Here is a 27,886-nt window from a genome sequence, read left to right on the forward strand (position 1 = left end):
CTACTCTGTCACTGACACCTGTATCCTGCTGATTTATAGTTAACCACCCCATCACCTTGGAAGGATTTAGGGCACACAAGTTCCTCATGCATAAAGGGCTTATATAGGATATTGTCTTCTTGCAGCCTGTCAACAAGGAACGCTGGCAAATGCTCTAAGTATACCAATATTTTGTCCCTTTTATGCCAAGCTCAGGCCAACACTCATGTTACTATGGTTGTCCTGGAGGAGAGCTGTTACTCAGAGCGGTTGCTTGGGGGAAAGCTGCTGATATGCTCTAGGCAGTGATGTGAGGGCACATGGCATACAAACCTGCAGTCCCCCAAAAGTCACATCACTCATTACTGTGGCTTTTACAGTGGTACCAGCTGAAAGTCTGATGTGTTAAGGCAAATAAAGGCATTGGGGAATTAATTAAATTACCAACAGCAATGACTAACTTGAGGCAAGGTTCCCCAGCTGTGTTTGCAACACAGGCTTTGCTACCTGCCTCAGGGGATGTGAAAGGCAGGGAAAGCACTGGCTTCCAGCTGCAGCAATAACTGTGGCAGAAACTATAATCTTTAGAGGTTTCCTGTAAAGTGAATGCAAAGTGATATTGGGGAACTGAGCATCAGTTAGTCCTCTATAAGCACTATTTCGTTGCAACCTGTGCTGCTGTCCTTTGCACACTGTTTTTGTCATTATTTGTTTTGGCTGGTAACATTAGATCTTTGATATTCAGTGCTCAATTTATGCTCATGAAGCAGTCAACGGTGATGGACAATGATCCACATGTTTACTTAACTATGCAAGCCTGTTACAGTGAGAGTATTTCATTAATTGTTAACAGATGAGAGGAACTTTCATAATTTTTAGGCAGAAGGTAGCTGCTGACAGTCTACAAGGCCCTTTTCCTTGCTGCTGTCTGAACAAAGTTAAGATCTCAGAGGGCTCGTGTGAATTTGGCACCTGAAAACAGGCTTGAGCTAGCATTGGTTGTCACAGATGAAAGGGAAGTATGAGAAAAAGGCAGAGAGGGCAATAAAACCACAGAAACAACTGTCTTCATTAGCTGTTCATGAGAACTTGCCCAGCCTTGAGTTAACTGGCAGAGATATTCACTTATGCCCTGCATGCGTGGGATTTCAGGGTAGAAATCTCTTTGGTCTGGAAGGGTAGGGAGTCTGTGATGTGAACCTGGACTCTTGCCAAAATGTCCTGCTGTTAACCCTGGTATTGACAACTACATTTTGGCCTGTTAACTGCAAAGAGATGATGGCAATTGCCCTGCCCCAGTTTTTCTCTATGCCATTTCTGCACCCAGGAAAATTCCACTTGAATTTTCTCAGTGCTGTCGACAATTCGAAGAGAAACCTTACAGAGCCACAGTGCAGACCCTGGATGTTTGCACAGTCCAGTCTAACTCACAGGAGTGTAAAAAGACAGAACCAGCATAAGAAGCATTTAGACTTTACTTCAAAGGTGACTTGACCATGGATGTCTCTGCAATCCCTTTGTCCTGAAGGCCATAAAACTCATGGCGAGTGGTATTTGCATATTTTCTGGTCTTAACACCAGATGTCCTACAAGTACAAAACAAAATCAACCAGAGTTATTTGCAGGGTACTCTGTAAATTGTTTCCAGAATTATAAAGCATCACAGTTCCAAGGGAGAGGTGGTCTGACTCCCCCTTGGCTGGCCTTTCCATCCCTCTGTGATAATGCTCAGCAGGGTGGGTTGGTATTTGGGGAGGAGTGATTTTTTTTGGCATTTTCCTCATTCCTGAACAATGCCAATTAAATATAGGGTCAAATGCAGGTATGTTTTACAGAATAAAAGCACGTAATTTGGCCCACCCATGCTGAAATTCTATAACAGAGCAGCTCATAAATTTCTTTCACTGTATAATTTAAAATAAAAATCATTAAACAGGGGCAGAGAATATTATGGGAGGTGACCAAAACAGTCTGTTTGGGCAATGCAGAGGTGGCAACAGCCCTGGTCTATTTGTAGTGACAGGGAGGCTGCAGCTGAATTACATTATTTGAGATGTGCGCTGCACTGGTTGGAGCTCAGAGCAAAGCCCTTGTGCCTCTCCCTGCCCTTGCAGTGGGTGCAAGCACTTGCAAAACTGGCAAAATGATTGTGGGAGCTGGAGATTTTTGGAAACTTGCAGAGCTGGGGAGCAGGAAGGAGTGGGTGAGTGAAGGGGTGGCAGTAGCAATTGGCAGAAGAGGACGGATGGAGATAAATTGGTGGTAGCTGGGTGGGCAGAGATATACCAGTTAGGCAAACAGAATGGTACGAGTGACAGGGGAGGGAATGGGGTTAGCAGAGGTGCAGAATGGGGCTGGAAAGCATTTTTAAGCTTTCAGCAAGTCTCTCAACACTTTACCACTCTACTGTAATTAATTTTGCTGCTAGTCTGAGCTGGTTTGTGTGTGGTGAATATAAATGAGACCAGCGGGTTGCTAAGGTCTGTATGAAATGCAAAAATGAATGTGTGGTTCACGACAAATAACTGCTCTGGGTTGTGTCAGTGGAACTGGTGCTGTTTTACATAGATGTGAGGATCTTGATCCTGCCAATGCTGATAACCATTAGCATCTTAATGTATGCTCCAGTCTTCCCTTGAGCGTATATACCTATGTGTTTGAGGTGTTGGGGCTTACACCTGGCTATGAATTCTGTAAAGAACTCCTTGAAAGACGGAAAAATGCACAACAATTATTTGCCAAGAAGACTTCAAAATAGACCAGGATCCTGAAAAAAAAAGTGCTGTAATAAGACCCTAACATTATTTCTTGTTTGTTCAAAAGTACCTTGTGTTTCACAGACAGCTTTATGTTTGTTTGTTTCTCTGTTTCTAATTTGGTTTAACCCACCATTTGAGGACTGAAAGGCAGAAAGTCTCCACCCAGCAGAGAAAGTCTTACAAGACTGAAAAGAGGAAGACCTATTTTGCAACCAGGGTGGTTTCCCCCTGGGATGTGCATGATGGTGAACAGGCAGAGTAGCAAACTTGGATTTCATTTGCCCACCTGCACAATTTGCAAGTATATACCAGGGAAGTAAGAAGGACTAGGTGAGACCCAGTACATATCGAGGTCTCACTTGAATGTATTATCTGAATATGGCCAGGTGCCATGCCCCCTCCAAAGCCCCCTTCCAGTTTCCAAAATCAAGATGAGGCCAATGGAAACCAGAACATCCCAGCACCCCAGAGGTCAGGATCTTTAACTGTAAGACTGACTACAGTGAACTGGGAATCAAGGATACCGATGAATTAATTAACTGCTTATTTCAGGTGACTACATATGGGAAAACAGAGAAAATACCATGTAAGAAGGGAAGGAAAATATGCCAAGTTGAGGCCATAGGGGAGACTATCTCTTCTCTTTGGTCACTTTGAGTTGAACTCGTAATTGCTTCCATTAGTTGAAACAGTTATTTTCATAATCCAGCAACTGGCTTTTCTTGCCATCACAGAACATTTTTCATTTGAATAGGGAATTTGTGGAACTAGATGGAAGGACAGATCAGACATCAGTCTACTTTGTAGGCTTAGGCACAGCATGAGTCCAACATGCATTCCTGATGGTGTCAGGAGTCCTAAGAGGTTCTTACCTCTTTTAGAGTAACCTCTTCAGATGAGGCAGAACTAGGACTGAAGTTTACTGTCAAGGACAGCCTTAATGAGAGAGCCGCTTGTCATATTCAGACCCCACTGCAAGTGGGAATGATTCTGGAGAGTGCCCTGAGACCCCGTGGAGTGTGGGCAGTGGCAGAGCTCTGCCAGAGCAAGCACAATAGCTCATTTACCTTGGCACCCAGCAAATCAGGAGCTTAGTACAGATGTGACTAAGAGTTTTGTGGTGGCAGTTGACCCTCATCAGCGAAGCATGGAGCTCCATCAAGACCTGCCTTCAACCATTAACTGCCATCCCCCTTGTGCTACTTCACCGCACTGTCCACAGTAGCAACCTGGAGACGTCCGTGGTTTTCTGAAAATCTTGCTGGTGCTACTGAATCACAGAATCATAGAATAGTTTGGGTTGGAAGGGACCTTCAAAGATCATCTCGTCCAACCCCACTACAACGAGCATGGACATCTTCAACGAGATCAGGTTGCTAAAGATGGGTCATGGTGCCACGCAGCATTGCCTGAACTGCTGAGTACCATGTTCAGTTTCTCAAACAAAGGTGAGAAGCCACCCTTTGTTCCCAGGCCATTCAGAGTCAGCAGTTTGACAGCAAAAGGATTAGTTTATTGTGAAAGTGACTCCTTGCCCTGTCTCTAAGAGAGAAAATCCCCAAACACACAGAAGGAGGAAATTTTCAGCCAGAGGCCCAACTGATAGCCTTGGTCGGATTTCAAGCCTTCTCCTCTGAGTGAATGAGGAACACTGTACGTCCTGTCTGGGAAACACTGGTGGTGTCGCAGCCACAACTGTCTAAGAATTTAACACTGGCATGGGCTTTATATATATTATATATGTTGTGAAAGATGTTTTATTAAGAAAAGGTCTGTGTCTCAGGTGGCTTACCAGTTAAACCACTGATTTGGGGAACTTCCATAGACCAGGCAAGCATTTGGAGGAAGAGTTTTACTCCTTTACCACCCAAGAAGACAGCTGCATTGACTTAAAACAGTACCACTGATATCCCCATGTGCTTTGCTGAAGATTAGGGAGGACTTGAGGTAGTTTGTTTCTTACTTTTGTATTTCAGTGTTGTCCATTTCGCTCACATGTCCTAGATTGAAAAAACTTTATGTTCAGACCACGACTGATAATGCATATCTTGCTATTTTAGCAGGATTCAACAGAACGAACTTTTGAAAGAAACTGGGAAGCTCTCTCCTGCTTATGCTTTTATATGTTTTAGGAAGACAGTGATTTATTATTAAGCACAGAATTCCTTTTTCTGAGTTTCAGGTGACAAACAACCCTGGTACAGGTGTGCAGCAGGTCAGGGAGTGTCATTACAACTGCCTGAGTAAGGAAAGATCCCTGGAGTTTTAAGAAGAAATGTGGCAATTTTTAGAAAATTAATGGGTCAATTAAAATACACACTCTCCAAGACTCTTGACATGACAAATATGCTGTTTCCATTAGACCACTTGCTATTCCTCTTCCATTAAAATCAAAGCCCAATATTTCAGTGCTCTCTGCACAGAATGGGAGACTTGCTATGTTTCAGTAGCATTTTTTTTATTCCACAGAAAAAGTTTCTTTAATTCTGCTTAAATCTCTACTCTGATTTAATAGATGTGCTTCAAACAGAAATATGTGGATTTAGATATGCCCCTTCCGAGGGAAAGAACTGAAAAATTCCCAACCAAGGGTTGATCTTTGATAGCGTTGACCAGCTGTGGCTTCCTCCCCTTCAGATGTTGACATAAGTCATTGTGTCATTTGACAGTTCACAGAAACAGATATTAGTAAATGGGAATGCGTAAGCTGTCCTGAAGTAGCATGGGGTGCTTGGATAACATGTAGAAATGGTGTAAAGGGAGAAGACATCTGGTAAGTTGAGGTGGCAAATATGCTACATGTAACCAGATGGCTGCACAAACATGTCTGAAATTGCAGGAGTCCACCATTTTCTCTTGTGACTGTAAGAAGCTGCCAGTAAGGTCTCATGCTGTGTGGGAACTATCAGAGGGCTTGGCTGCAGAGTTTAAAAGTGACTAAGCAGGTGACTGGGCTGCAAAAGAGACCAACAGTCTACAAAACTGTGGCTTTTTCAAGGCTTTTTGAACTTGCTATTCATTCTTTTTTCCTGTGCTGCAGGTCTTAATGCCCTCTTTTTTTTTCTCTGCTACTGGTATCAGAAGTTTGGGTTCCCCCCCCCTGTTTTTTTTTTTTGAGAACCTGTTACCTGTAATGTACATACTAAAGTACTGTGCTGTGTGTGGGTGCTTCTACACATCAGGAACTCTATTCATTGCTATTCCAGCTACTGCCCACATGATCATTGCTTTCTCAAACCTGTTTCACTAACAAGGAGGAAGAGCTGAACAATAGAGCCAAAAGCACTGTGTGCGTTTAAGAATGCTTCAGAAAATACCCATTAAATCACTTAGCAACAAGATTTTTCAGCCTTGAAAATCAGAAATGACAGTTTTAACAAACACAAAACCTCTTCTTGTTGGGATCCCTGCACTCTGAATTTGAAGATGTGAAACTGAGTGTTTGAAGCCGCCAAGCGATGGCTCACGTGCCAGCTGCAGGACTTGGTTTGACTTCATCCTTGTCACCCCCCCACAGCTGGGGTGGGGATGGCTCTCAGAAATCCAGGTAGTTCCTTTCCAGTTCTCTGCTTCCCTAAAGAGCAATGGCTGCTTTTCAGCTGCCTGTGCTATTTCTTGGACAAGATGTTTAGGCTTTTATTCAGAAGACTGAAAGATGCTGGTGCACAAAGGAGATTTCCTCTTGTAAGGAGCAACCTTTCCCAGTTGCCCTAAACCTTGCCTCATTCCAGGGACTGACTGCAGCCAGGATAAGCTCTCTCCTAATAGCAAGCATTATGCTAGAATGTTTTATTGTTTAATAGCATTAAGCTTCACCAGCGTGAATTGGCTCCCAAATGCATATGGCTGCTGAGACCCTTCAACAGTGATTATGACTAATAGGAGGATAAATGCAGTTAATTGAGGGGAAATCCCCTCACACAGACAAAGAAAATAGGTTTCCGCTAAATTGCAGCATGCAGAGGGCAGTGCTCACTTCCGTAAGGTAAAACTTGACTTTTTTACTCTACCACAGCGTCAAAATAATTCCGAAGAAGCAAAGGGATTTGTGTTAGTGTAGCCAAGATTAGAAGCTGGGCTGTCCTTCCCAGACTCCAAATAGAAAAAGAAATCCAGTCTTTAGACTTTGTCTTGAATGAATCTCACATGCTTGGGAGTTAAAAGTTTTCCTTGTTAAAAATGAAGTGTACTCCTCGTGGGTCAGCTTCTGAGTTACTGATGCTTTGCTTGTTGAGTGTGTCAGCTAGGGCCTCGGGTCCACAGAGAAAAACACCTATTCTGGATCTGTTAAGAAAATTAAAATATGGTCAGGAACTAGGTATGGAGCAGGTGGATGTTTTTCATGTAAATCTATCTTAAGTTCTGTAGGTGGAAGGCGGTTTTTTCTCAATTACAGGAACTGAAGTAGAACTAGATATCTGCCCCTTGAAAACTTATAAGCCCTTAAAACTTGCAAGGCACTTATTGCTGCTTCTAAAACAACTGGTGGGCTAATCTCAGCTCAGCAGAAGTCAGTGAAGACAGTTTTATTGACTTCAGTGGAATCAAGGAAATAGAGCTTCAAATAGCTTACGCCACAAATTCTTGAAAGGAACTGTTCTCGTTTTCTCCTACTGATTTTGGGTGCTCAGCTAAAGGTCATTGACATTCAGGTTTGGGGTTTTTTTGAGGTAGAAAGTATTTTTGGAGGTATTTAGACTTCACCTTATATTCCTATCTACTTCAACTGAAATGATGTGGTATAGTTTTTCTAAAACTTCTGCTAGTTATTAGACACTCCATGAAGTACTTCATGAAAAAGGGATGACATTTTTAAAAAGAGTAGGTTAAAACAGTTTGGTCAAGACCATAGATCATGTCCATGACTGAAACAAGAATAGAAAATACCTGGAAATTGTTAGAAAAAAATGCTCTTCAGACTTAATCAACCAAAGGAACAAGATTGTGGTATTATGTCATTTAGATAGAGGAAATCCAATTTGTACAGGTTTACCCAGGATGCTGCCCCGCAATAGTTTTGAACTCGTTTTCCCAGTTAGGTCTTCCATACAAGGTTTTCTGTTTAAGGCCTGTAATCACATCTTTCTCTTCTTCATGATGCATTACAAAATGAGTGGCCTGTAAGAAATCAAACACAAAGGGCAGCGTAAAGACAGAGTTAGATGTGGCAGCATTATGTCCTCTTAAGGAAAAAATAATGTCAATACATACTGAATTATTTCCAAACTGAGAATGTGGAATTTATGGTGTTTAGCAAAGAAAGCTGACATTGGTAAAGTCCTGACTCTCAGTGTCTACCCCCCATTTTCCCCAGATTGGGCTATCTCAAGAGTTAAACCTATGAAGCATTCAACACAACAATTAATTACATTTCTTTTGCAATTAACTGGTTTAGTCTAAGGATAAATCTGTAAATCAAAATAAAACTGTCCCTTCAGGTACGATAATACAAGTCCTTGACCTTAAGGAAGTCCTGCCAGTTTGATCTCTGGAAGGTCTGATCCATATGAGATGATCTTTTCCACCCTCCCTGTGTAACTTTTGCCTGGACTAAGTTAAGTAGATCCAGGAAGAGGAGAAGATGTAGTTAATGGCATAAATTCAGGCCCTGCAGAGTTCTGCAGCACTTTTATATGCCAACAAAGTTACAGGTAACTTTCTTCCCAAGGAAGGATTGTGTGACTTTCCTTCCTTCCTTTCTGTTTTTCCACTGCCTGTCTGATAACTTTTTACCTTAACTCCTACCCCTCCATGTCCATCTAGCTGAGCTACAGCACTTCAGGCACATGGTGAATTTTGTAATGGTGAGATATAAGCAAAAACAAAACATCACTAAAAGTAGTAGAGTGAGCACATTTCCTGACTCAATCACATGTTCTCAAGCGGCTCATGGAAGAGCTGCTGCTCTGTATCCCCACAGCGACCTGCATGCATGGGACCAGATAGAGAACTTAGGAGAGCCCTGAAAAAAATATGCTGCCATTGGTCAGACCTCATGCATTAGCTTCTCCAGTTCCAAATGTCATTAATTAGTGATTTAAGCAGTACTAGCTGTCTTAGAGATACCTGCGTGGTCAGCTGAGGCTGCTGCTGTGAGGAGAGACTGCTTCCCAGAGCACACAGCCAGAGTAAACCAGGAAGCAAGTCAGAGTGCACATTAGCAGCCGATCCCATGTAACTTCTGATGGATAATACCGATCTGCATTTGAAACCCCTGAGAGCCAGATGGAGGCCCAGGATAAAGACCATTTGAACATTTCTCAGAACAGAACAGACTTGCTAACATCAGCCTGAGTGCTTGTGGAAGTGGTATTTTCCATCGTGTTGTTACCTGAGACTCATCCCAGCCTGTAAGGTAGATGTTGTAGCTGAGAAACTCCGCGTTATTCCTCTCCTGCATTTGAGCCTCCAGAGATTGCAAGAGGTCAGCAAACCATTCAAAGGCATGAGTGTCCCTGCAAAGCCAGTAAAAATAGATCTGGAAGAGACAAGAGTGAGCTGTCAGGAGACACAGGCACTTATGATTTCTGGTTTTATGTCTGCTGACAGAATGAGGATTGTGTGATTCTTGTAGAAATTGCCCTGACCACTACAGTGGATGAGTAGGCTGATACTGAAGCTGTTCAGGATTTGTAATGTGACTGCAAGAACAAGGAAACATCTTTCTATTTCTCTTCCACGAGCAGTTTACATTTTTAGTTCATGATGTTTTCTCACTTGCATCCTTGTAAAATATTTTGTTCGGACATAAATGAATGATTTAGTGGTAGATTTTATCTCCCTGTCTGCTGGCAGGCAAGGTAAATTATAGCAAGTAGGTAACAAAACCTGTTCTTCTATGAACATGACCATAACTGCAGAGCGTGACCCCACACCTCTGCCCAGGGAATTTCCAGGGGCAGGAGGTTAGAGGGAGATGGTAGCAGTGCTCTTCCACTTACATGAAATTGCTCCCCCTGCACTTAGGGAAGAAATGCAATATTTGCATGGGCTGTATCAGTGCCTTAGACTTTGTGTTTCTCCCGCAGATTGAACAGCATCTCTGCTGCAAGTGGAAATCCCCTAGGCCACAGTCAGGATCTGTGTCTGATTCTGCTGGTAGGCTATTTCTCCTTTCATGATGTTTTTGCTTTTGACCCTCCCACTTCCCTGCCTGCCAGTCTTGTGAGGTAACTGGACTCTTCTCTCGCAAATCATGGATGTCTGGAGCCAGACCATCTTTGCTGGGCCTGTTTTGATATGGGCTGTTGGCCCTTGAACAATTACATGGGTTCTGGGAAAGGGGACACGCACCTTCTTGAGTTTTAGGTTGGTTGCATCGTGGCAGTATTTGTACCAGACAGACTTGAGTACAGATGCAAAGGGGGTGACCCCTATTCCAGCTCCAACAAGCATAACAGTTTCATAACTGAACACATCCTCACTCGCTGTTCCAAAGGGGCCGTCCACAGCTATCCTGAAATTGAAAGTACACTTAATAAATCAATATTTATTAGCACCATTTAAAATAATAAAAAGGCAAGGCATTTATCTGCTACGATGTACATTTGGGCTGAGTATTAGTCAGCAAAAGAAGAGGTGGGATTGGTAGGAGTAAACTGGAAATATCCATGTAAGGTACACATCTACAATGGAAGTAGTTAAGGTTTGTATCACAGGTACCACCAAACTGGTTGAGCAAAATCTACACTGTCGTTGGCATTGGTTGACTTTACCATGGAGACTATTTGTACATACTTGGGCAACTTCCATGCCTCCTGGAATTCCTGCTTATCACACCCGCATGCATTGAACAAGCCCTCTGTCCAGTCCCCTACGATACGGACGTGAATGCTGAAGTAATCCTCTTCTGGAGCAGAGGTTAATGTAAATGGGTGCCACTCCAGTTTAGACACTGCTGGGCATTTGACAAAAATGTATTGCCCAACCTCCATCTTGAAGCCCTTCTTCATCATCTGCAGCTCAATTGTCTTGAAGGGATGAATGACCACCTACAGTGAAAGGGACAAAGGGAAGGATAAGGAAAACAAAAAGGCTGTCTTCACTCTTTGCTGGATGTATCTACATCCTTCATCACTAACATTGTCCTTTGCTATGAGAGCAAGGAAAGCAAGTGAAACTTCATTCCCAGAAGAACTGGGAGCAAGGAATAGCACCTGACAGCCAGAAGGAAGACTGCAGAAAATGCCAAATTTTGAGTTGATGTCTTTTTTCACACCATGCTTGCAATCACTCCAAAATGGACAGGTCAGACTGGAACATGTTTAAACACATCATCAGATCTATGTGTGCAGATTGTTAATTCCAGATGCACCTTACACAGTGGCACAGAGCACAATGTTAATTAATTTTCTGGTATATATATAGGGGCAAAACCATAGGGCTATCATACAGATAGGGAATTGGATAGATTAATACCACTGGAGACTGAAGTTTTCATGTTATAGCTGGGTGGAACCCATAATATGGGCATTTGCATTCTGTGTATCTTTAGCCAAGAATAGATAGAAGCAACATTCTAGAAGCAAGGCTAGTATTTCTGTCACTGTGATTTTTTTAATCCTGAAGTTGTTTGCCAAGGTTACTTTTAATCTCCAGAAGAGATTTGCAAGAGGGAGAACCAAGTGTCTCTATCTATTAATGTAGGTATTAATAGTAGTGCTTAGGATTGTGGAAGAAATCTCCTGCTGTCTGGGAACTAAGCAGACAACAGAGACATATGGTGTAGAAATGGCTCAGAGATATTTTGTTTAATTTACCAAAAAGCACACTGGTATATAGGAGCCTTCCAACATATCAGCGTTGTGCCAGGGGACAGTAGAGATGTCTAATGTCATTCCCATCATGTCCACAAGATGCAGCACAGTGCCATGTTAGGAAATCGCACTGGAGAAGACTAGGGTAGCTTTTATATATTTGAGCTTAGTGCCACACTAATTCGACTGTCATACTTCCAGAACCAACATTAATATTTCTGCAACATAACACAGAATGCAAGCTCAACTTTAGCTTTGGCTGCACAAAGAAGGTACCTCCCATTTTCAGGAGTCATTTGTTCTGCTGAAAAAACAGAATTCCTAAATATCAAGCTAGTTTTGAAAAAAAAAAGAATTGTTGTTTTAAATTACTCTTAAGGCTATGTAATTTCTACATTACATAACTTTTCACTCAATACTAAGAAAATTAATTTTTCTTTCCTAAGATTCAGTCCTGTGCCTTAGCTAACTTCCTCCTCTTGCTCTCTATTAGAGAAGGCTATGTTTAGATGTTAGCGACTGGCATTATTTTTGCATGATAGCATCCATAACATTCCTGAGAGGCCTTTCACTGATAACTTTGTCTGCTGTGTAGGAGCCACTGGTTTTGCTGCACCATTTGGAAAAAATGGTAATGTTTCGCCCAGTGTTAAGCATAGCATCAACACATACCTTTGTGATAACAACCTTCTGCTGTGACCTCCAAAACCGCACCAGCCTCTCACACAGATATAAAAACATGGGACCTACTACCCATTTCCATGTCTGTAAACAGAACAAAATGAGAAGTCAGGTGATGAAGATGGCAACTTAGATTAAATCAAGTCATGAAAACTCTGCAGATGTGAAATTCAAGTAACGTAGGTCCTTTATCAACCAGAGTAGGGAACCCATTAAGAGATATGACACCTTCAAAACTAATTCTGGTCAGAGAGAGAATTTCTTTCTCTGTTGAGAGTGGCAGCTGACTTTTTAATTGCTCCAACAGTTACAGCAGGGTATGTTCCTATGAGCGATTTTGTCTCTGTCTGAAAATTAAGATAACTAAGTGAAATGTGGAATAAAGCTCTGAATGTATTATTGACTCATGTCTGTATTACTGCAGAAGATGTGGTTTCTGTTAACGGATCAGTCTGAAATGTGAAAGAACAACCAGCCTGATCAGTTAATAAAAGCTGAAGTTTCAATGTCATATTTCCAGAGGCATTAATTTTTTGTTAATGATCATTCGTCCATAAACTATGAGAAACTATTTATTATGTGTATTATAGCATTTTCTAGAAATCCCCGCAAGCCACAAAATACATTCTGGGTAAACAGTTCTCAGATATGATTTGGTCTTTTGCTTTGCCTGTTAATCATGCTCATTTTATGGCACACTGGAAGTGGGTTATCTGTCTGTCCATTTTACAATCCATTCTGTCAAAACCTATTTCTTTATGTAAAGAAAGCTGCCACTGAAGAGCACTGGGGGTTATGTAGCTGCTTTTCTACAGCAAGTGCCTATGTTTCTTAGCAAAAAGAGAAAATTGTTAACATTCTAAATTGAATTTGCACTCAAGAAAACTGTTCTTACCATAGGAGGATTCCCTGAAAACTGAGGGATTGGGCAAGATCCCTCTTTCCCCCAGTGAGTGAAGTTCTTGCAGCAAATTTGTGGATCATGTTCAGCCAGACTCTCAGCTGTCTGCCCCCGTACAATACGCCTGGAAAAAAATTAAAATTACTAAGGCAATAAAATGAAAATGAAGATATCTGTCCCTTACTGTTATTCTACTTCTATACTACTCTATTTATGTGGAGTTGTGGACTTCTGCAGTGCTACAGCTTCGATACAGCTTTACTGCACAAAATTGCCATTAAAATTATAAAAATGGGAGGAAAGTTTGTAGGGGAAAATACTGACTACAAGATCAGGCAAGGAACTGAGACGTATGTCCATTACCATTTCCAGGAAATGGTCACAATAGGAAAACTTCATTCTTTTTGGACTTATCCTACTTTTTACTTCAATAAAAACAAACCCTGGAGTGGACAAAGTAATCAGTTTGCTAGTGACCAGTAGGAAAGTTACTTCTGTCTGTTATGTTAGGAATTTAGATAGGCCTTTCACAGACTGTTAGGGATTGGAAGGGACCTCAAAAGATCATCTAGTCCAAATGCATAGTTCCAATATGCGTTCTTCCTTTGATGCTTCCTCTCCCTTTAAAGCTGTGGAGTAGCTGTTCAGTTGGTGTGAATGGACACAGATGCTTCTGATGCAAAGCAGCTATGCCAGCTTATGTCAGTTGATGATCTGGCCTCTGTATTCTTGCTTGGGTAGGGTTTTTGTTGTTGTTCGTTGTATTACAGAGAAACCTGACTGCTCCAGTTCAGCTGTACTTCCAGTGGCAGAGCTAGTGCTGAACGATGGTTTCAGTTTTAGGGGGAAAATATATTCTGATCTTGTTCACTATTTCCTGCCTTTGTCTGGATTTATGCCAACCTCAGGAGTGTGTGAGGGTCTCAAAAATGATGGTAATTAGTAGGATGAGGGGCATAGTAGAGAAACTCAGATTAAGATCTACTGATTTTCCCTAGAAACAGTCAGATTCTGATCAGGCTGTACAGTTTTATGCCAACTGCTCATAAATATTACTAATTAACCTCTTCCTCATTAAAGGTTTCATTAACATACTGCCTGAAAAATAAAGGGAAGGCATGACACTGTCCTAGGAGCATCACGAGTTGCAATTTGCAGGAACATCACCAGTTGCCGTTTACTTCCCCACTAGTGACAAGGGGTTCAGCTGAGCCGCCCTCGGGGTTGAGTTAGGGGAATAGGAGGAGCCCGTTTCCTGACGCTCCTCACCCTGTTGCTGAAGGGAAAGGGGTCTGAGGGTTTTTGCCTTGCCCTAAGCTCTGTCTGAGGTTTGACAGTGGCAGTACTCTGCACAAGAGAAATAAAGGACTTTTTTTTCCCCCCTTATTATTCAGTGTAGATGCCCTTCCAGTACTGTAATTAAGCTCTCAGTAGTATAGCCTTCTGATTACTTCTTTTTCTGCTTTAAGTTTTACTTTAGTTTCCAAGGCAGGATTATCTGCATCTCTGTACCCTCTCCTCTTTACATTTATTATGATGGGAAGTTAGGGACATATTTCTGTGACACATAGGTCATGCATAAAAAAGAAAAAAAAAAACATCAGTGCTACAGAAATGCAGTGACAGTTTGTAACTGAGATGAATCTGCCCCTTTGATTCTCTTAATTGTCTTTGTTTCAGTTTTTTATATATATACATATGTATGAGTATACATGTGTATGACACACAGCCTTCTGTCTCCTGAGATACAGTGGCATCCATGCCTCTCTCTAACTCGTTACTTCGAGACTGTCAGATCATACTTATTCCATAACACTCATCTTTGCACACCTAAGATACCTTCCTTGACTGTAAAAAGCCTGTCCAATATTTTTTAGTGTATTAGCAATTTCTCTAAACTAAAACTATCATTCTTGCCTTTGAAGTGGCAGAAGTGAGGCCAGTGAAGTCAGAGCCAGAAAACATCCTTCTGTCTACAGACAATAGTATTCCTGTGTTTATCTCCTTCCAAAGGATAGCTGAACTTCTCTGATAACCACATTCAACCCCACTGCTGCCCAAACTCTTGTCTGTTCAGTACAGTGCAATTAAAATAGTGGAAGTATACTGAACATCCAAGTAAATAAAAAGTCAACTTTTACAAAATATATGCTCCTCATTGACCACTAGAAAGAGCAATGCTTGCTTTCTGATAGCGTTGTGTAGTAAATACTACCAAGTGTGAATGTTTTGTCAGTAACTATACAATATTTACTGCAGGAAACACGAACCACTCGTTCTTTTCCTTCAACAGGTTTTGCTCAAACCTTCTTGTTTTGGAAGTTGGAATGGACAAATATGCTGGTGGCAATTCTCATCTGCCTTCTATTTTTGTTCTTCCTGTTGTAGTCTCATTTCTGTCTTTTTTCTGGCACTGCTGGACTGAGGGGAAGTGGTTTTGAATAGTCATTTTTGCTGGGCATTTTTAAAGTACACTTTCTAGTGCACCTAGAATTCCCTTTAAAATGGACAATGTAATGTAATTATGAACTATGAAATGTGGCTTGGATACTTCAACCTTTTTTTTTTCCTTTATGCATGAGTTTTGTTGTTTTCTAAAATGGAACTAAAGTTCTTTCTTTTAAGCACTAAAATTGTTTCATTAGGCTGTTGAGCTGTTACAGCAGCAGGTATGGAATGCACCACCAGTGGAAAAATACGTTTGTAATTTGGAAGTTACAGAAAATTACAGTCGCCTATATTGAGCTGCAACAGCTAAAAATCTGGTCTGAAATACTGCTGATATTAAAAGTTCATCCAAATCTGAAGGATAAATCTGTGTTATTGTAGTTTTCATTTACCAAACAAAATCCTGAGCTCTGTATAATTTTTATGGTGAGGTCTCCTTACATGCATGTGTATGATGCAATTCCTTTTAGATGAGAAAGATAAAGTAACAAATAGAAACAGGAACCTCGGGAAAGAGCTTTCCCATTAAAATACCAGAATTGAGTGAGCTTAAGTATGCCAGAGTCCTGTAAAGCCTCAGGCATGTAAACAGCTTGTTGCATGTATCAGAGGGAGCTTCTTGGCTCTCAAAGCCTCTCTTGGCCCATCATTACTGTAAAAAATAACTGCTGCTTAGTGACTTAAGTCCCTATATTTATGTGTGTAGAAAGCTATACTTTAAGATAAAGTAGTTGTCATGTATTCTGTGATAAGTGCGAATACTCACCCAGCACCATGGATGACAAGGCCAATAAAGAAGATGACAAAGAGATGGTGGGTGTACCAAAATACTTCAAAATATGACCTTCGGATTGTTTTGGTGGATGATGTGATGATTAGTATGAGGGCCAGCGTGATGATAACACCAGTGAGACCAGCCAAGTATGTGAAGGCCACGTATAGGCCCCCCACAGGATTCTGTGAAATAAATGCACATGTTGATCTAAGGAAGGCACAGCGTCAAAGCAGAGCCAGCTGAACCATCAGTCTGTCTCACTCACCAGATCCTTTACCTTCTCAAGTCACTGGCTATAAATTTGCATGCCAACAATGCCAAAATCCCACACCATTTTTGTTGCACTGTGGATTTACTTGTGCTAAAGTAAGTGGAAGAAGAGAGAAAGCATTTTCCACCAATGCACACACATTGTTTCTTACTCTGCCACTGCTGAGCAGTACAGGCTTGGGGAAAATGAACACTTCTGCATGGCTCTGTTGTTACATCTATATTTAGGGAGCTAAATGAAAGCTCTCCTTTTCAGTGGTGTTGTGCAATGGGTCTCATAACTTATACAGAGACAGGATGCTTGCTGCTTCTGAGGAATGGGAAGGTTTATTTTCCTTCCTTTTTTTTTTTTTTTTTTTCTAACTGGAGTTAAGGAGCCCAAGTTCAAAACTTTTGCCTTAATTTCTGTGTGCCTTTCTGTAGGCCACATCTACCTTAGTCAGAAGACTTCTTTACAGGGTACTTGTTTTTATGGAATGTTTTAAAAGTACTTTGAAATCCTGAGGTGAAAAAGTTTGTACTACCGAAATTCACCAACAATGTTACTGACAAAAACTGACAAAAGTTTTGCTTCAAGATGGTCCAAACTCAGGTTGTGCACACCAGAAACAGGCAGTCAGCTCAGATTGTCTTACATGGTCATCTCATCTAACGTAATACTGATTCTTCGCAGCCTGATGTCACTTACTTACCCCAATTTTTTTTCTAAAGAAGTTGATATAGCTTTCATTTGGGTTATCACCAAGGCGAGAAAGCACAGCTGCCAGAGTTCTGTCCTCTTCAACACGGGCTTGAACACTCCACTCTACATTGAATAAGTGTGCGATGGTGTGAATTGCTAAACGTGACAGGAAAGAAATAATCAAGGTTAAGGACAAGAAAAGTTCTCAGTGGTTTTGGGTAACATTGTAAACTTCATAACGTTAGTCAATGGCAGTCTAAGACCTTTGCCACTCTCACCCTTTTCATCACCATTTCAGATCACTGACATATTTTACTGTTAAAGCTTTACCATCTGAATTTTACATTTTTTGAGTGGGCAAAGGAAAGAAGTAAAGGGAAGAAGTTTCTGGCACATCTTTGTTCACAACGGCTTTCAGCAATTCAAGTGGAAGAACAGTGCCCTAGTTTTATACTTGAGAAACTGAAGCATGGAATGGCTTAAATTATTTGTCAGGAATTCTGCAGAAGAGCCAATAAGTGAATCTGGATCTCTTTGGTGTCACATTTCCCAGTGCTGCTTCGCTCTGCTGTGTTGCTGATAATCACTAACAATGTTCTTGCTGTGCTGCACATATCCCAAAAACCTAGTAGAGCTGAGATGCTTCATGCTATTTCCATGACACATGATTGCAGGGGTAAGCCATACAACACTTCTCAAAATTTTTCTCCTTTTGTATCACCAGTTACTTATTCAACTTCAAAACGGGGCCTGATGGTTACAGATGTCACACCCCCAAAAAATTTGTGTCTGCTGCCTTACATTAACTGCATCACCCTGCTCTTTTCTATGAAGTGTTGGTGAGATTTCAGCCACAGCCCAGGAAGGGAGCCTGCTCAGCTCAAGTAACGCACTATTACAAAGACTCTTCTAGGATATATATGATTTGTAAGGTACTTGCAATGAGAAGTGACAAATTTGAGAGGGAGGGTGCGAAAGACAGAAGCCCCTTAGTTTAGGAAATGAGAGATGAAATATGAAAACATTTCCATGGCCTGTCCAAGGTTTTATACCCTTTTCTTTCATCTTTTCTGTTGTTTCAGACATGCCAGCTAAGAATTAAGTTCAAACAAGAATTAAAGCCAAGGTATCTAGTTCTTGGGGCATTGCTAAACACCCTTTATTAAACAGTGTCATGAATTGTGCTAATGGTTCAAGAGAAGGGTATCTTTTCTTATTTATCTCTTGCTGTCTGCCAGTTGCAGAATAATATTTGGAAAATTATTTAAGCCTTGGCACACGCTGACTCTTTCACGCTAATGAAATCAAGTCTCTGCCCGTATACTTAAGAACTTGAATCCCACCTGGATACTGTGTAAAATGCATGAGAAAGCAATAAACAAAGAAACATCTGAGCACCAACCAGTATGAAGGGCGATCATCCATGCCACCATTTTGTGAAAGGTGAGGTTCCTGTCCAGCTGTCGTCTGACACGGGTGGAGCAGCACTTTGGGTTTGAAGAAAATAAGTATTTGAAGACTATTTGTCATGTCTTTGTATACTTATTTAAATGCAGGGAAAGAAAAAAAAAAATAAACAACAGAGTCCCCGACCACAACAATTAGTGGCATTGCTGGTAAAGATTTAGAATTCATGAATACAGAAAAAAAATATTGCCCCCCAAGCTACAGAGTATGGTAATAACAGATTATATTTTAACATCTCCCATTGAAACAGAGCATTTGATAATGAAAAAAAAGCTTAACATCCCCTATGGAAAAATCATATATCTTATCTGTGTTAAGTTAAAATTGCGCATTATAAATAGGAGGGATCACCGTCGGCCATGGCAGGGTGACTGTTTTGGTAGAGTCTCAAGTTGCCACCTAAGAACAGGATTCTACAGTGGTTCACAGCGTAGAAATGAACTGTAGAGCCTGGGTATAACGGTCTCAGGGAGCTTCCACCCGAAACATGCTGGTCACTTAGGGTCACTTAGGGAAGTGATGCCTTCTCCAAAAAGCTGGGTGTACTTGCCTGGCATTCACTTACAACTTGTTGGAGTTACCCAAAGAGAAGCAGAAAAAAGAAAACCCTACTGATATAAACTGAAGAACTTGTTTGTTATGGAAAACAAAGTGATATTTTCATTAAGAATGATGATGGGTTCCTAAGAGGCCCCATCTGAATTTTGCTGTGGTCAGTGAGAGTTTTCCTGTACCTTCATGTTCCTGTAAAGCTGGCATTTGCTGCCTCCACACAGTAGAAAGCATAATTATCTTGTGTTGTGTCTTTCCATTGCTTTTGCTGACTGGCAAACAGAAGATAACACTATGCAAACTAACACGCACATTACCTCACAAGAACTGTGTAGATGTTTCTCACAACAAGTTGAGACCAAAATATTCTCCTGAGTGTTTGCCAAACATTAACTTTGTAGATAGCAGGGTGAGGTAAAGTATCTCCCTAGGTGACAGAGTGAAGCTGATCATTCCAACCATCCGGGAGTGAAGCAGAAGAAGGGATGATAAAACACCAGAACAATTTCATTTCTAATTTTTTCTTTACTTAGTAGAGATATGACAGCAGTGGCCTTGGTCTTCCATACTGGTCTTTTTCTAAATATCACATGAATATTAAGTGTACAGAAAAACAGATGAGCAGGAAACAGTTCTCTCCTCCAGTTACTCTCCAGCTGTGACACATTGATTAAAAGGTGAATTCTAACACACTGGAGCTATTGCAGTGACTTCAGTAGACTATAAGAACATCTAGGAGAAATTGGGCTTTCTCTGTATATCTTGAGACATAATTAAAAAGATTGTGGAATAAACTGTAGCATAGTGAAAAAGTGCAAATGCTACTTGACTGCCTCAATCTTGCTGTTTAAGAAGAAGGCCAAGAAATGGCAAAATGCTGAAGCTACGTTCAGTAGTAAGGTTCATTAGCAACGGTGATGAATTCAGCAATAAACGGCATGCAAAGGCAATGCAGCTGTTCTTCCAATTAATGACAAAAAACTTCGTAGCATGTGATTTCTGGGTGGCAGGATGTAAAGGTGAAGAGATGCCAGCACATTCCTATTGAACAGTGGGTCTGAACAATTCTCCCCTCTTCTCCCCTCTTCTTAACCCCAATGACATTGACATTGGAAAGGTTGCTACCCTTTCAGTATGTTATGTGACACTTTAAACTCTGGATTTTTCTTAGAGATCCTTACAGGTGTTACTTTCAGAGCGCAGATAATTAGAGACAACAGCAGAACAAGCATAAGCAGCTGTACCCCTGTGCTAAGGCCACTGCAGTCCTGATAATACAACTGGGACACTGGGCTGTGCAAGTTTTGCTTGAGTTATAAAATTAGCTCCTTCCTGAGGTATAGTTTATTGCAAAAAGAAACAGAAGTTAAACAAACTCCAACTGTCTAGCAGTCCTATTTTATGTCCTCCCTCACCTCCTTCCTCATCCTCAGAGCCCTTCGTGTCCTCATACAGGCTGGCACTATCAGCAAGATAGCAAGCTGTGGGCAGGCAGCAGAAATGAAGCTGTAGCTCTCTGCGTGGTTTTCACTTGCAGACTGGGTGTAGTCTGAGGTGCTACCACAGTGTCCAAGGCAAAAGGACTTACTCTGTAGCTTTAATACTGAGATAAGAGGAACTTATAAGAAGCTTCATCAAGATCCTGGTTAGAAAAGTTAAGCTATAGATGTTAGGATATGAGCAATTCAGGACAAGTAACATAAAGCCCTTGGAACTGGTTTTTGGCCTTCCAGTAACATCTCTAAAAGTATCTCCAGCTCTTTTGACCTCAGAAGACCTGCTCAACCCGCTTTCAGCTCAGCCCCCGTTGAATCTATTTCAGACCTCATAAAGGCCTTGTACAATCAAGAGCTCATCAATATTTCCCAGTTACATTCATCCAATAGCAATATTGTCTTACTAAATTTATGTTCATTACTGACTTCTGCAACCTGGGGAGTCACCTCTGAATTTTGGCAGACACTACTTGGTCTTCTTCAGAGCAGGGGAACCCTATAGTTTTATTAATTATTCTTTTTCTTTTTACATATGTGGGGACATGGCTACCTGCTTTTGTAGCATCCCAGATTCTGAGGGGGTATACCACAAGTCTGAAAGCCTGGTCTGTGTGGTCCCAACTATATATTCATAAGTGTTATGCCTTAAAAAGGCCAAGACCCTGGCCTTACTCCTAAAAGTAATTTAGGAGCTTAATGTGGCAGACACTTCCAATTTATTCAGCCATACTGATTGTCAAGGTATATGTACTAGATGAAGTTACAGCTTGGGATGTCTCTGATTATTTCCTTATTACTTATTACTCTTCCCCTGTGAAGGACTCTTGAAACACTTCATCTATTTTATTGCTTCCTCTTCTGCTCTGTTTTTTTGAGCTCCTGCAGGCTGACTCTTTTGTGTGAAAGAATTTATACTAGATTTACAAATCAAAACCGAATTCTGTGAACTGTTTTTGTTGATCATGTACATATTAAAGAGGCTAGAAATAAAGGAGCAATCATTATATATTTGGAAGGACGGTTTATGAGCTTGTGGAGAATAATCATTTTCACTGCACCATGGCGTGCATTTTCTGCATTATTTCTGCTATAACAGCCAGAGACCTTGATTTCAGCAGTACTATCCTAGGAAGCCTCTCCAGCTGTCACTTAGAATCAGTTGTCCTTTTCTTACTGGTGAGTCCTCAGTGCTGTATATAAGATTTGCATTTGGGAGCTAGAAATGGTCAAAAGGCATTCAAGCTATTTCATCCTGAGATAGAAACACACCTCAGGCAAGAAATAATGTATTTGATGAACCACCTGAAAAAAAGGCCCGTTCTGAAAGTCTGTGAAAGACTATATTTGCTTGAAGAACTGAACATGCAAAGACAGAAGACATGGGCTAATATCTCCTGCAATAACTGGGTGTTGCATGGATGACAATGAAGGCAAATGTGTGTGAGCACCACCAAGGACTCCTGCCAGGCAGAAGAGAGACTTTGTATCCAGGGCAGCACCATGCCCAGGAAGCAAGAAAAAAGGGAAGACTCAAAAGGAGTCTAATTCAAGGCTAAACCTCTCAACAGACCTCTAGATATACTGTTGGCATATAGACCCCAGTCTTGCTCATAGTAAAACTCCAGCCTCACCTACTTCTTCAAAGAGGACGTCCCCAAAGTATAGTATATTTGGGGAACTTGGACAACATTGTTTGGCATATGTGCAAGGCTGCGTGGGTTATTATCTTTCACAGATTTTGAAATTCTTTCTTCATCTTACCGCACTTGATCCTCTGAGGAAGGAGAGCAAATTTCGACATACTGGCAGCAGAATCAGCATGCAGTTGAAATTCAGACAAGCTGCAGGGGCCCTTGCCAGAGCCAAAGCACGCTGTAATTGGAGAGTTGCTGTTATTAAATAAGTTACCAAAGACATTACCCAGGACCTGGATAGGCATAGATTTACTTTATGTATTATATCCCAACTTTTAATGAGTGTGAGATCTAGAGTTAATTAACAATGTTCACATTTCAGTGGAGTCATGTTTTGGCCAGGTCAGAGACAGATTCCTCCAGATAGACATCTCCTAGTTCCAGTTTTTAAATAATATGATTGTATGAAAAGCTCCCTGTCTGACAATAAATGGCCAAACAGATGCAAGTCCAAGCCATCAGTAGAGTTTTCTGTCCCCAAGCTGTAAAGAAATTCACACTGCTGTGGTTTCAGTTGGTGGGGGATTATGGTAGACAGGACAGCTTATGAGAGAAGTGGTTTAATGCTCTCTGTTGTCAGTAAAGTGAGTCTAAGGAAAATTGTTGCCCCACCTCTTAGCAACATGTTCCCTTAATGTTGCTCTTCGTATCCTGAATGATTTCAGATTTGTGAACAAAGACTCTTTGAAAGGAGTGAATAATGACTATATTAATCCAAACACGATGAAGTGAAGGAAAAGATAATGTTTGCTTTCCTTGCATTGATTGGGACCCCTTCAGGTTTCAAATCACAGTTGCTTACTTAGAGTTACACTGAGCTCTAGTTATCCAAGCATAGGTCTCTGTGACTTCAAAGGCAACTGCACAATGATTGCAAAGGATAGAATTTGATCCATAGATCTGAAGCTGTATTGCAGAATGGAATTTCATGCTTTGTTGAATTAAACCATGGCTTTGCAAACCTTTTATAAAGTGCTGTGTTCTATGTATTGAAGCTTACGCTGATTTTTATGTCTGTGATCAGGCTTTTAAAATATATGAACAAATGAATTTTTGCTGTCAATTGGTCATGACTCATGGTAGCTTTGGAAGCAAGTTTGTAGTAGGACAGATAATTCTGCATTAACCATTGGGTTATATTGAATAGCCCAGGGTCCAGGATCACTTGACTTGTATTCTCATGCTTGATGAATATGTGAATGATGATTGCTTTCCAAAGATAATAGCTTTGTAAACTCTTCATGCTATGAAAAATAATTGCATGGAGAAATGATTGCACAATAATTCAACGACAATATTTTGTTCATCTTTTGCTTAATAAAGCAGGCACAATGTACATTCACTTTAGTTACCAGGAGCATATTTACCTGAAAACATCTTTAGAATGGGATCCCTCTATTCTGCTTACCGGCTTTCTATTTAGGGGCACTGAACATCTATCTGTGTTCAGTTATCTGTTTGCACATGACTTTTAACTCTGCCATGAACCTACTGCTCCAGTCACTTGATCATGTTTCAATCAAATAAAACTAGGGAAAAGATGCTATGTGTTCAGTCTATGCCAAGGTAGTACATGTTTTGTACTTACGCCAAGGAGTACTCTGGTGTAGAAGAATTTTGGTGGGATATCATATGCAAGATAGTACCACCAAAAGAGGAAGACATTTAAGCCCAGCCACACAAGCTGAAAGAGAAATGAACGGGAAACTTTACGGTTTGTTATTAGAGATCAAACATCTGAATTTACATAATTGAGAAAATGGTCAATTAGCCCGTTGTGCACCTGTTTGCCCAGAGAGGCGTACTGCAGGGTGTGAAGGGTTCGGCAGGGGTGACAGAAATTTTTGTGGTGGAAGTGGGTTCTGAAGTGTGCACGCAAGAGTACAGGAGTGGCTTTAAACCAAAATACAGCAACAGAGAGCTGAAACAATTGCATAGCTCAAGGGGTTTAGACGTGATTATATAAGGACCATCACATTACAGGTGTTTAGCTAAGTTGGTGAGTCTAGCTGAATCTCCAAACATCATCAAAGGTTCAGGGCTCTTCCAAATGGTAGTTTCTTAGACATATTAACTTATGTAAAAGGAAGACTTAGGAGCCAGGCCAAAGGCCAAAGAAGCTTGAGATCTAAATATAAATGGCCTAAATTACACTGAAGGCTTCATGTTTTCTATGGAATAGGAGGCTCTGAAGGTCTGAAATCAGCCTGCAGGAAATATTCAACACAGGCCATTTGAAATTAGCCCAGACTGGGTTTCTTTGTAGCTGTACTGCAGTATTGTCTTACACTCGCACATCCTACTCTTGCAGGTTTCTTTAGGAAAAGATAAGCTATTAGCCCTTCTCAAAGCTGTCTAAGGCAACTACAAGCTTGTCTGGCCACAGAGATCATGGAAAATCCAGCCATTTGCCCCTCTCGAGATGGTTGGCTGATTTCACATCCCATAGTGAAACCAACCTGTACCAGTTCAGCCTCAGTCCAAGTAGATTTACTCTAAGTGGTGCATGAAAACAGAAGAGAGAAAGTCTGAGAAAGAGAAAACCCAGTGTCTGGTTATAAGTTATGCCAGCAACTGTGATATTACAGTCCCTTACCCCTCCTAAATGATGTTTTGCTAGTTCTTTGGCCCAGTTGACACTGTAAAAACCTTGGGATTAGTTGAGATCTTGAAAATGTCTTACACTTGTGGCATAAATGTGGGAAATTAAGGGATTTCCATCAGGGTAGGGCAGTGCATGGGAAATCCCCAAAACTTCATTAAAAAACTAAGCTCATCTCAGGATTAAATGCTTAGGATATATATTCAAAGCGAGAATGTGCCTCTCCGATGTACAGTAGCCGAACAGCAAACCCAGAAGACCAAGAAGTTTGGCGTGATTGCTGATGGTCTCTCATAGTTCTTCTTGGTGTTGACCCATATGGAACACTGACATTTCGAACAACACTGTGACACCCTTTGGGAACTTGGGTTAAGTTGCAGAGTTAGGAGCCATGCTCTTTAGCTGGGGCCAGTGAAGGCAGCATTGGCTGGGGTTAAGGCTGATGTATTTCTGTTTTGTTGGAGTAAATCAATAGAAACTGTTGCTGTTCTGTTTCTGTCAAACACTGGATAATCCTGTACCTAATCAGTGTGCAGGAGAACTGTAGAGGACAATGCAGAACATTTTGGTAAGACTTCCAGTAAACTGTCCTTTTAGCTGGTTTCTTTATCAGTGAGTTCTTCAGTTTCCTTCCCTGTTAGCTGATCTTGCTATAGTTTTGAGACTCTAAAACCAAATTCCTCATTTGAACAAAATAAGGGCCTCTTACTTAATTCTTTCAATATTTGAGTACTGGTGAAAAAAAAATGCCAGAATTCATCTCTCGGCAGTTTCAACTTCCTCAATTCACTGAAGGTGACAGCAAACACAGTTACACCTTTTCAAAACACTAAAGTGCCAGTGTTATATTCCTAACCTAGAGCTACACATCTACAATGTAAAGGTAATACATAAGTATTGATTGTCCATAGCAGCAAAAATACCTTTCTGAATAACGATGTTCACATTTCAGTTACCACAAATACAGAAGTTCTATCTCTCATTTTTCTTCCTCTCAGTACTTACATATACTAACCATGTTTGACAACAATTCCCTAACTAGTATTACACTTTGGTGTTGTATATGTTTTTATTTATATATCTATATAAAATTGCATACTTATAGCTCTTGTATCACACTGTGAAGTGAAAAACAAACAAACAAACAACACTGAAATACTAACTTTTCCCTAAGTTTTCTCCAAGCAGGGCTGCCCTGTCTTACACTTTAGCACTTCTTTTAAATATGACTGGGATTTTCAGTACTTTCAGATCTTGCTCAGAATGAATTTAACCTACTTTCATAGCTATTCTATGCAAGTTGTCTACAAACTCCATTCAAATACTAGTTGTCTTAATGAAGGATTCATGAATCTCTGCTCTAAATTCTGGAATCTGACTCTTAAACAAATTTTATATCATCAAGACACGGTGTTTTCAGTTACACCTACTTCTGTTTATAAAAGTGCAAGAAAGGCTTGTTGTTGTAACTGCTTTCTTTGTTGAAGTGCACATTGTTAAATGAGATGTAATGTTATTTTTTTTCATTAAGTCACTGTTGCATTCAGAAAACCCAGATACTTAAATATTTCTACCAAAGCAAATGAAAGTTAAGATATGATCATTTCTCAGTCAACAATGAAGCAATCGAGATACCAGACAGAGGTCCTTAAAAATAATTCTCTTGAAGCATTTCACTGCACTTGCTGAAGCATTTCACTGCACTTGCTGCCCTCGTTTCTGAATAACCAGATGCATCCTTCACTGACACAGTGAAATCTGCTTAGTACACCTTTCTGCAGAACTTTTTACTAGACACAAATCACAATAAAAATTGTACTTACAACAACGAAGATGGACAGTCCTTCATTCTCCACCCAGTTACCCATGATTGCCTGAGACGAGCGTGCACAACAGCCCCGTTCTCTCTGGGACAGTGTCTATGTCTTCTCTCATAAGGAAGTGAGAGTAGAAGCTTGCAGCAACCTGTTTCCTTTCTCATTCATTTAGGAAATAAGTTAACCATTGAATCATGTCCATAGTTCTTTTTCAGACATGTTTCTACCACCTTTACATATAATTTTTAAACCTCAAACTGCTGAAATAAACTATTTTTTCCTTGTGATACAGAGGGTAAAATAAATAACTTAACTGGTCAGGTTTTCTGCTAAAAAAATGTATTGCCACTTTATATAACTTTCAATGCTGAAATCTAATACACAATGCACAGAAGAGTTATCTCTTTGCAGCCTTGTCCTTTTTTATCCACTCAGGTCTGAGCTCATGTTCCTGTTGATCCTCTTTGATAAATAATCACTAGAATTATTTCTCTTCTAGTAATTCAATGTCCACAGAAGCTTCCAAATGTAATCTACCATTCCTTCTGTCTGGTACATGCAAACCTTGGTACCTCCTTTCTGCTCAGGCCAAAATAGAGGACATATGACAATGGATAGGCTATTTATTTTCCTAGCCCCAGGAACCATGTCACTATATAAGAAAAAAGTAAGCATTGTGCTTTTGTGATTAGAGATAAAAATATGGGAAATTGCCCAAATGTATTTTAGAGCTTACAAACCAGATGATACTTATCCCAAGTGCATTTATTTAAAAATAAATAAAAAGAAATAAATAAGGGAGTTTATCAGTTTCTGAATGTTTTGTCTCTGTGGTATCACAGTTCCCAAACTTGCAATCAAGAGTGCAAAATGGTAGTTTGGAGGAAGCTTTGGGATTAAGAGCAGCCATCCTTCTGCAAGGTCCAGGCCCTAAGGAGCACTTTATGACCTTGAAGGTCTCTTCTAACCAAAATGATTCTATGATTCTATGATTTTTATGGCTGAAG

At 40.6% G+C, this 27,886-nt stretch overlaps 1 protein-coding gene across 2 annotated transcripts; it reads right to left on the reverse strand.

Annotated features, from left to right (window-relative positions):
• Positions 1 to 5,179: 5,179 nt before the first annotated feature.
• CYBB (cytochrome b-245 beta chain) lies at positions 5,180 to 27,005 on the reverse strand. 2 transcript variants are annotated; one of them, XM_065841336.2, is made up of 13 exons: positions 26,886 to 27,005; positions 24,049 to 24,144; positions 22,528 to 22,638; positions 18,654 to 18,738; positions 17,262 to 17,407; positions 16,291 to 16,481; positions 13,071 to 13,200; positions 12,167 to 12,259; positions 10,476 to 10,729; positions 10,032 to 10,194; positions 9,070 to 9,216; positions 7,732 to 7,856; positions 5,180 to 7,022 (listed from the first exon to the last, which is right to left on the reverse strand). In XM_065841336.2, exons 1-13 carry the CDS (start codon positions 26,928 to 26,930, stop codon positions 6,896 to 6,898), a joined length of 1,713 nt encoding a protein of 570 aa, XP_065697408.1. In that variant the 5' UTR covers positions 26,931 to 27,005; the 3' UTR covers positions 5,180 to 6,895. The 2 variants fall into 2 exon arrangements, with proteins under 2 accessions (XP_065697408.1, XP_071668116.1); XM_071812015.1 differs by lacking the exons at positions 22,528 to 22,638; positions 24,049 to 24,144 and having other exon boundaries at positions 26,886 to 27,004.
• Positions 27,006 to 27,886: the final 881 nt, after the last annotated feature.

This window comes from Patagioenas fasciata, chromosome 1 (genome assembly GCF_037038585.1).
Source record: "Patagioenas fasciata isolate bPatFas1 chromosome 1, bPatFas1.hap1, whole genome shotgun sequence".
Classification (NCBI taxonomy): Eukaryota; Metazoa; Chordata; class Aves; order Columbiformes; family Columbidae; genus Patagioenas; species Patagioenas fasciata.

Excerpts from the sequence above, each read along its gene's own strand:
- CYBB (XM_065841336.2), bottom strand. The coding sequence starts at position 26,930 with ATGGGTAACTGGGTGGAGAATGAAGGACTGTCCATCTTCGTTGTT. Across the intron at positions 17,408-18,653 it reads GATGATCGCCCTTCATACTG|CAATTCACACCATCGCACAC; the intron begins GTTGGTGCTCAG and ends TGTCACGTTTAG. Across the intron at positions 10,730-12,166 it reads AGAAGGTTGTTATCACAAAG|GTGGTCATTCATCCCTTCAA; the intron begins GTATGTGTTGAT and ends CTTTCACTGTAG.